Here is a 10538-nt window from a genome sequence, read left to right on the forward strand (position 1 = left end):
TGCCAGGTTCACAGGCGGAAATAAGCGACCCAGGTCTATGAAAATTAAACACGCCCGCAAAGGAAGGAAACCAACTCCACACGAATTAAGTTAAATCTGACAGACTATTCATCAGTTTATTGAAAATAACGAGCTCGCGAGCTTGTAGATCTGTTATTTTCCAACAAAAAATAACCCCTTGGGGATTATTTGATTTACGTATTATTATTGTTTTTTAAATATTTAATACAAATCACACCCGTGTGAAGTGATGGGCGCTCTTGTCATCGTATAGGCCTATCATACATACAACATCATCTCATTCCGGCCAATCAACAATTTGCGACCTTCGAAGACCTTCGTCTTCAATGTTTGTGTTTGTTTGCACAAACACTCAAAGCATTCAATGTGTGTGTGTGTGTGTGTGTGTGCGTGCGTGTGTGTGTGTGTGTGTGTGTGTGTGTGTGTGTGTGTGTGTGTGTGTGTGTGTGTGTGTGTGTGTGTGTGCTTGCGTGCGTGCGTGTGTGCGTGCTTGCGTGTGTGTGTGTGTGTGTGTGTGTGTGTGTGTGTGTGTGTGTGTGTGTGTGTAGGACAATGTTTGTGTTTACACTCAAAGCTGGACATAGGAGCGCCCCTCAAAATAACGGGGGGAAGGGGGGGGGGGGGGGGGTTATCCCAACTGGAAACAAGGAAACAAACGGACAAACCCCCCAAACCCAACCCAACAAACGGACAAACCCCCCAAACCCAACCCAACAAACAGACAAACCCCCCAAACCCAACCCAACAAACGGACAAACCCCCCAAACCCAACCCAACAAACGGACAAACCCCCCAAACCCAACCCAACAAACGGACAAACCCCCCAAACCCAACCCAACAAACGGACAAACCCCCCAAACCCAACCCAACAAACGGACAAACCCCCCAAACCCAACCCAACAAACGGACAAACCCCCCAAACCCAACCCAACAAACGGACAAACCCCCCAAACCCAACCCAACAAACAGACAAACCCCCCAAACCCAACCCAACAAACGGACAAACCCCCCAAACCCAACCCAACAAACAGACAAACCCCCCAAACCCAACCCAACAAACGGACAAACCCCCCAAACCCAACCCAACAAACGGACAAACCCCCCAAACCCAACCCAACAAACGGACAAACCCCCCAAACCCAACCCAACAAACGGACAAACCCCCCAAACCCAACCCAACTTTGACATTTACAAGCAATTTGGAAGGAAAACACGCCAATTATCGCTTATAACAAGCGGACATGGCAACACGGAACAGAGCACATCAACGTAAGGCACGCCGACGTGATGACGTAGCGACGTGAAGAGGATGCCAAGGATTGGAGCGTGACGTCATGAATCCATCACGTACGGCGACGATGACGATGATGAGAAAGAGGTGTTGTGACCTCATTTCAGTTTTAATGAGTCCATTTATTATAGAGTTCAACCAGGGGTCCTTGAGGGGGTTCCAGGTGGTCCCCGCATCAGCTACCTGATGGAGAGATGGTAACCAAATGGACCCTTACGGATCGTTATCCCTTGAGAGTGTTGAAATGAAATCAAATGGACCCTACAGATCTTTAACTATTGAGAATGTAGAAACCAAATGGACCTGTACGGGTCCATTTGGTTTCATTTTACACTCTCAAGAGTTCAATTATTGTTAAACATCTGCATTACTTAATTTACAATAAGTTCTACACAATTATATGTAGAATAATAGTTATGTTGATCAACATATTGCCTGTTATCTCTCCTAGTGGGACCAACATCAACACAGCATGGAATTGTCTACAAAATCGTATCCAACGACAACAAAATATTCTTCAGTTTTGGGTCTGAGAGACTAAATGTCATCATTGTCAAAATGTGATGACCTCATCACATTTGTGAAGACGGCTATGGACGTTTTGTAGCCCAAGGAGTGTTTTTCTTGCAAAACTAATGCTTGGAATGGATTCAGATTCCAGAGTCATGAAAAACCCCTAGTTTGACACGTCACATGCTACTTACGGCCAAGCTACACCAGGCTTTTCGCGCACAAAACGCGCGCGTTTACCCCCGCGGGCCGCGCGTTTAGGGTAAACGCACGAGAAAAGCCTGGTGTAGCTTGGCCGTTAGTATAATTCAAATGTGAAATCTTATGTTTCCAATGTTAGGCCAACTGTCAACCCCTGGATTTAACATGATCCACAATTGTTCAATACAACAATTTTTTATATTATGTTATTTGGATGACCCTAGAGATCATATAAAACCTTGAACCATCACTATAATGCAATGTATTTATATATAAAGATCATATAAAACCTTGAACCATCACTATAATGCAATGTATTTATATATAAAGATCATATAAAACCTTGAACCATCACTATAATGACCCTAAAGATCATATAAAACCTTGAACCATGACTATAATGCAATGTATTTTGGGTCAAACCTTAGATTGACTCTGGTAAAATGGTAAATGGTGCATTTATATAGCGCCTTTATCCAAGGCGCTTTACATAGATTGTGCATTACATTCACCCATTCACACACACATTCATACACCGATGGCAACGGAAACCATGCAAGGCACCAACCAGCACATCGGGAGCAATTAGGGGTTCAGTGTCCTGCTCAAGGACACTTCGACGGTAACTCTGACTGGCCTACAGAGTTAGTGTCCAAGTGTCCTTGAGCACACATATAGACATCAAAGGGGGCTTTAGCCCCTGCCCTTTTACCCGTACAAGTGCCCTTTCCAGACCACTATGGCGAAAGAAATGGAAATGCCTCTCCTTTCCTTTCCTTTCCTTGGCCGAACGGATTGCGGAGCGGTCTTGATACCGGAAGGTCGCCAGTTCGAATCAGCAGTACGACACGTTAAAATTACCACCGCTGAAGTGCCCTTGAACAAGGCATTGAACCACTACGATGAAATGTTCTATGAGCAGGGCCTGGCTGGAAACAAGTTCTTGAGCTTAGCCCAGATACCCTGGGTAAATATAGTAATCATTTCATTTCATTTCATTTCATTTCCTTTCCATTGCTTTTTTTTTTTTTTCTTTCAATTGCTTTAATTCCGAAGTCTCCTGAACTTGAACACAGTATTTTGCGTTGAACAAATTTGTTTAGAAATGTCGTTACACACCACATAAAGAGATAAAGATAAACACACTAGATAAAGAGTGTTGGGTTGCGCCCCGAAAATAGCTGATCTACAAGCTCTCAACGCATGGCAGCGCGATGCTATTTTCGCTATTGTTGTCCAAAAGTGCCCTCTTACAGGATTTCAGCCCCTGCCTCTCTAAGGCTTCGTACACACCTACACAACAAATGTTCGGTCCGTGTGCGATGTCTGATTGCTTTTTGATTGCTGCTCCAATTCATTTTCAATGGGAGTCACATGGTTTGACCAAACATTTTTGTTTGATGAGGGGGGAGCAATCAGCAATCAAACACAAATGTTTGATCAAACCATGTGACTCCCATTGGAAAAGCATTGTGGTGGCCCAAAAAAACGACCAAACATTGCTTGATTGGTTTGGTACGTGTGAATGAGGCCTTACACTCTCTGCACGTCCCTGTGGGGCGAGGGCGAGTTGGAAAAGGGGCGAGTCGTCTCGGTACTACTCTGAACCCCTAATCGAGGGCGAGTTGGAAAAGGGGCGAGTCGTCTCGGTACCACTCTGAACCCCTAATCGAGGGCGAGTTGGAAAAGGGGCGGGTCGTCTCGGTACCACTCTGAACCCCTAATCGAGGGCGAGTTGGAAAAGGGGCGGGTCGTCTCGGTACCACTCTGAACCCCTAATCGAGGGCGAGTTGGAAAAGGGGCGAGTCGTCTCGGTACCACTCTGAACCCCTAATCGAGGGCGAGTTGGAAAAGGGGCGGGTCGTCTCGGTACCACTCTGAACCCCTAATCGAGGGCGAGTTGGAAAAGGGGCGGGTCGTCTCGGTACCACTCTGAACCCCTAATCGAGGGCGAGTTGGAAAAGGGGCGGGTCGTCTCGGTACCACTCTGAACCCCTAATCGAGGGCGAGTTGGAAAAGGGGCGAGTCGTCTCGGTACCACTCTGAACCCCTAATCGAGGGCGAGTTGGAAAAGGGGCGGGTCGTCTCGGTACCACTCTGAACCCCTAATCGAGGGCGAGTTGGAAAAGGGGCGGGTCGTCTCGGTACCACTCTGAACCCCTAATCGAGGGCGAGTTGGAAAAGGGGCGAGTCGTCTCGGTACCACTCTGAACCCCTAATCGAGGGCGAGTTGGAAAAGGGGCGGGTCGTCTCGGTACCACTCTGAACCCCTAATCGAGGGCGAGTTGGAAAAGGGGCGGGTCGTCTCGGTACCACTCTGAACCCCTAATCGAGGGCGAGTTGGAAAAGGGGCGAGTCGTCTCGGTACCACTCTGAACCCCTAATCGAGGGCGAGTTGGAAAAGGGGCGGGTCGTCTCGGTACCACTCTGAACCCCTAATCGAGGGCGAGTTGGAAAAGGGGCGGGTCGTCTCGGTACCACTCTGAACCCCTAATCGAGGGCGAGTTGGAAAAGGGGCGGGTCGTCTCGGTACTACTCTGAACCCCTAATCGAGGGCGAGTTGGAAAAGGGGCGGGTCGTCTCGGTACTACTCTGAACCCCTAATCGCTCTCGATGTGCAGGTTGGTTCCTTGCATGGAATTCCTCCACCAACGCATCTGTGTAAAGCGCCTTGGATCGAGGCGTTATATAAATGCATCTTTACATTTTATTTACCATTAATGTCATGTATTGACATTATTTGTGTCTATAGTATGCAAATTAATGTGAATATCTGCACTTTGCATCATCCGATCCAACCTGTTCCTTCAACTCTTTCCACACTCTGCACTACATCGAGAGTCGAGACATTGATCGACAACAACTATAAATAAAAATAAAGAAACACACATACACATCACTCAGGTTCAAACAGTTATATTTCATATAAAAAAGACACAAACACAAATATATACAAATCAAACGGTTCCATGACAAATGCTGTGATGCTAACTTAAAATAATGAGTGGCTGACATGTTGGCAGATGAACAGCAGAGGTCAGCATTGAGTCGCGATGTCTTGTTAGGAGGACACAGATTACAGGGCGTATTAGCAGTGGCGGACATTTTGTGGTGCGACAAATATAAAGCCAATTAGTCTCCCCCCCCCCCCCCCCCCCCACAGAGAATTGAATTCAAAACGGAATCAATTATGTATCATGATGTCAGCTATGGAAATACATATAAAAGGACGTGTGTTATATATTTTTGAGCCCCTCCTATAGACTACAGCTTTAATGTTTGTTTTTCAATGACGCTTGTTTAAGAAAACGCCTCATAGACGATAAAGATGAATGTAATGTTTGTGTTGAGACTAAAACAAACATTAGCACCCGTTGCTTAAACAAACATTATGTTGTAATTGATGTTGTGAGATTATAAGAGCGCCCCTCACTTCACCACGGGTGTGATTTATTGTTATACTTGTGATGACATCATAACGAGATAATTTCCTCTGTTTTAAGAGTTATCGTCATTCAACACCTCGAGAAAACCAAACATCTTCGTCTCCAGATGACGAGGAATAAAGGATTTGTAATTGTTGTCACGATCGTTAAACAATGTTTGGATTCTCAAGATGTTAAACTTGGGATGATTTGAAAACAAAATCCCGACATTGCCTTTCTGTAACTTTTGCTGCATTTGTGCGTTATATTTCTGTCCATCCATAACCACACGTTTAGCGTTTATATTAGTCTGGAACTTCAGACTGATATCACTGCATAGATATTAGTCTGGAAGATTTATCTCCAAGTGGACAGGGTTTATCTCCAAGGGGGCGGGGTTACAAACAGATTCTAAAGTCACAAAAAAGTCTTGGTTTGAATAAGTGGGCTCTGATTGGTCACCCACAACTGTGGGGTGAGCTAAATGTAAGTGCCAGACCAACCTGCCCAGGGATGTTTTAGTTTGTGGCAGAGTGGTGTGGTTTTCCAGGCTATAACCACACGTAGCTCGTTAAAACAATTAAAAACATTCAATTAAAACAAATTAAAACCGGTTAAAACATTCACGCCAGCAGAAGGAAAACGCAACGACGCCCTCAAACAGAAGTTAATGCACGTCACCAAGACAGTGGAATATAAAAGATGTATAGAAAAATTAAGGCATGCCACGTGTGTTCTGTGTGTGTGTGTGTGTGTGTGTGTGTGTGCGCGTGCGTGCGTGCGTGCGTGCGTGCGTGCGTGCGTGCGTGCGCGTGTGTGTGTGCGTGCGTGCGTGCGTGCGTGCGTGCGTGCGTGCGTGCGTGTGTGTGTGTGTGTGTGTCAGACTTGACAGATGTTGTAATAAATGGTGTGTGCGTCTGCATTGTGCGTCATGGCTTCGTACATGCAGTCGTGCTTGTGCTGGTGGAGCTCCGTCATTGGCAGGTTGACACAGTGGGAGGGGCTATCGGCGTAGTGGGAGGAGCTATCAGTGTTCCGGCTGTGAGGGATCTGAGTGCCGTAGGACGGGTTTGTCTGTGAACACACACACACACACACACACACACACACACACACACACACACACATGCACGCACACAAACAGGAACATGAATTTAATTCACACATTAATCATGTTACCAAGATTACAACGTGTCCAAAATGCAGCAGCCAGAGTTTTAACTAAAACTAAGATGAGAGAACATATTACTCCAGTTTTAGCTTCACTGCACTAGCTTCCGGTTGTTTTTAGGATTGATTCTAAAATGATTTTACTCGTTTATAAAGCTCTCAATAATCTTGCACCTTAATCCTACCTAGATGACTGCCTGCCTAAATATGTCCCAAACCGCCCCCCAAACCGCCCTTAAGGTCTTCCACTGCTGGCCTGCTCGCTTTGCCTAAACAAATGGGAACTAAAAAACACAGCGAAGCAGCTTTCTGCTTCTAGGGGCCGACGGCGTGGAACTCCCACTGTACCTTCCACAGGCATCTGTAGACATTTTTAAAGCACAGCTCAAGACCCACTTCTACACTCTGGCTTTTAATTGATCTTTTAAATTTGTGTTATTCATGTCCTCACTATATTGCATTACTGCTATTATTTTTTATGTTTTATGCCTTGCTATTCTTTTCTTTCTTTCTCCATTGCTCTGTAATAAATAAAGCACTTTGAGCTGCATTTCATGTCATGAAAGGTGCTATACAAATAAAGTTGTATTATTATTATTATTATGATTAAAACTCATTCCTGGCTTTTATTTAGAGCGCACACAGCCAATGGCGCATTTTTTGTGATTTTAGATTTTAAACTAGATGGCGCTCTTAGCTGACCTATTCGCTATAACACCGCTCCCGACCCGTACTGATGCTAGGTTTATAGTGATGCTAGGTTTAATAGTGATGCTAGGTTTCATAGTGATGCTAGGTTTAATAGTGATGCTAGGTTTATAGTGATGCTAGGTTTATAGTGATGCTAGGTTTCATAGTGATGCTAGGTTTAATAGTGATGCTAGGTTTAATAGTGATGCTAGGTTTCATAGTGATGCTAGGTTTAATAGTGATGCTAGGTTTATAGTGATGCTAGGTTTAATAGTGATGCTAGGTTTAATAGTGATGCTAGGTTTAATAGTGATGCTAGGTTTAATAGTGATGCTAGGTTTAATAGTGATGCTAGGTTTCATAGTGATGCTAGGTTTATAGTGATGCTAGGTTTATAGTGATGCTAGGTTTATAGTGATGCTAGGTTTAATAGTGATGCTAGGTTTAATAGTGATGCTAGGTTTCATAGTGATGCTAGGTTTAATAGTGATGCTAGGTTTAATAGTGATGCTAGGTTTCATAGTGATGCTAGGTTTATAGTGATGCTAGGTTTAATAGTGATGCTAGGTTTATAGTGATGCTAGGTTTCATAGTGATGCTAGGTTTCATAGTGATGCTAGGTTTAATAGTGATGCTAGGTTTAATAGTGATGCTAGGTTTATAGTGATGCTAGGTTTATAGTGATGCTAGGTTTAATAGTGATGCTAGGTTTAATAGTGATGCTAGGTTTATAGTGATGCTAGGTTTCATAGTGATGCTAGGTTTATAGTGATGCTAGGTTTAATAGTGATGCTAGGTTTATAGTGATGCGGTTTATAGTGATGCTAGGTTTAATAGTGATGCTAGGTTTAATAGTGATGCTAGGTTTATAGTGATGCTAGGTTTAATAGTGATGCTAGGTAGGGCATTCACTTCTAGTCATTTTTACTAGTTGACTAGTTGCCTAGTTTACTAGTCGACTAGTCGACTAGTTGTTTAACTACCTATTATGTAAAAAATAAAATAAATTAAAGAAATAAACTTTTTCTTTTTTTTTTGGAAATACATTTTTGTACATTGAAAAACTGTGTACATGGTGACTATAACTATAATCTACCTGATCTTGAGGCCTACCAAATCGGGAAAAAATAAAAAAATAAAAAATAAACTTTTATTTTTTTGTTTTCTTATCAACTAGTCAACTAGTACCAACAAGGTTGACTAGTGGATTTACTAGTCGACTAGTAAACTAGTCGCTTAATGCCCTAATGCTAGGTTTCAGTAGTTAGTTCCCTGACCTTCCCTGTGTCTCCCAGGGGGAAGTCTTTACGACCCAGATGTGATGCTAGGTTTAATAGTGATTCTAGGTTGAATAGTGATGCTAGGTTGAATAATGATGCTAGGTTTCATAGTGTGATGCTAGGTTTCATAGTGATGCTAGGTTTCATAGTGATGCTAGGTTTATAGTGATGCTAGTTTTATAGTGATGCTAGGTTCCATTGTAGATGCTAGGGTTCATTAGTGTCCTGACCTTCCCGGTGTCTCCCAGGGGGAAGTCTTTACGACACAGATGTGCGATGATTCCTGCCGCCAACGCGTCTCCCAGCACGTTGATCATGGTACGAAACCTGTCCCTGTAAACACAACACATCACTGTAAACAACCTGTCCCTGTAAACACAACACATCACTGTAAACAACCTGTCCCTATAAACACATCACTGTAAACAACCTGTCCCTGTAAACACATCACTGTAAACAACCTGTCCCTGTAAACACATCACTGTAAACAACCTGTCCCTGTAAACACAACACATCACTGTAAACAACCTGTCCCTGTAAACACATCACTGTAAACAACCTGTCCCTGTAAACACATCACTGTAAACAACCTGTCCCTGTAAACACATCACTGTAAACAACCTGTCCCTGTAAACACATCACTGTAAACAACCTGTCCCTGTAAACACATCACTGTAAACAACCTGTCCCTGTAAACACATCACTGTAAACAACCTGTCCCTGTAAACACATCACTGTAAACAACATGTCCCTGTAAACACAACACATCACTGTAAACAACCTGTCCCTGTAAACACATCACTGTAAACAACATGTCCCTGTAAACAACCTGTCCCTGTAAACACAACACATCACTGTAAAAAACCTGTCCCTGTAAACACAACACATCACTGTAAACAACCTGTCCCTATAAACACATCACTGTAAACAACCTGTCCCTGTAAACAACCTGTCCCTGTAAACACATCACTGTAAACAACCTGTCCCTGTAAACACAACACATCACTGTAAACAACCTGTCCCTGTAAACACAACACATCACTGTAAACAACCTGTCCCTGTAAACACATCACTGTAAACAACCTGTCCCTGTAAACACAACACATCACTGTAAACAACCTGTCCCTGTAAACACATCACTGTAAACAACCTGTCCCTGTAAACACATCACTGTAAACAACCTGTCCCTGTAAACACATCACTGTAAACAACATGTCCCTGTAAACAACCTGTCCCTGTAAACACAACACATCACTGTAAACAACCTGTCCCTGTAAACACAACACATCACTGTAAACAACCTGTCCCTGTAAACAACCTGTCCCTGTAAACAACCTGTCCCTGTAAACACAACACATCACTGTAAACAACCTGTCCCTGTAAACACAACACATCACTGTAAACAACCTGTCCCTGTAAACAACCTGTCCCTGTAAACACAACACATCACTGTAAACAACCTGTCCCTGTAAACACAACACATCACTGTAAACAACCTGTCCCTGTAAACACAACACATCACTGTAAACAACCTGTCCCTGTAAACACAACACATCACTGTAAACAACCTGTCCCTGTAAACACATCACTGTAAACAACCTGTCCCTGTAAACACATCACTGTAAACAACATGTCCCTGTAAACACAACACATCACTGTAAACAACCTGTCCCTGTAAACACAACACATCACTGTAAACAACCTGTCCCTGTAAACAACCTGTCCCTGTAAACAACCTGTCCCTGTAAACACAACACATCACTGTAAACAACCTGTCCCTGTAAACACAACACATCACTGTAAACAACCTGTCCCTGTAAACACAACACATCACTGTAAACAACCTGTCCCTGTAAACAACCTGTCCCTGTAAACACAACACATCACTGTAAACAACCTGTCCCTGTAAACACAACACATCACTGTAAACAACCTGTCCCTGTAAACAAC

At 43.6% G+C, this 10538-nt stretch overlaps 1 protein-coding gene across 1 annotated transcript in view; it reads right to left on the minus strand.

Moving 5' to 3' along the window:
- Window positions 1–6327: 6327 nt before the first annotated feature.
- LOC306927323 (excitatory amino acid transporter 5-like) overlaps window positions 6328–10538 on the minus strand; it is a gene marked incomplete at both ends in the record, with an annotated part of 36235 nt that continues 32024 nt past the window's right edge. Inside the window, 2 exons of the mRNA XM_079507036.1 lie at window positions 6328–6522; window positions 8819–8921. Of these exons, the coding sequence (XP_079363162.1) occupies window positions 6328–6522; window positions 8819–8921 (298 nt within the window). The remainder of the gene's footprint in view (window positions 6523–8818; window positions 8922–10538) is intronic.

The sequence above is a fragment of the Electrona antarctica genome (genome assembly GCF_951216825.1).
Source record: "Electrona antarctica genome assembly, chromosome: 7".
In the NCBI taxonomy this organism is placed as follows: Eukaryota; Metazoa; Chordata; class Actinopteri; order Myctophiformes; family Myctophidae; genus Electrona; species Electrona antarctica.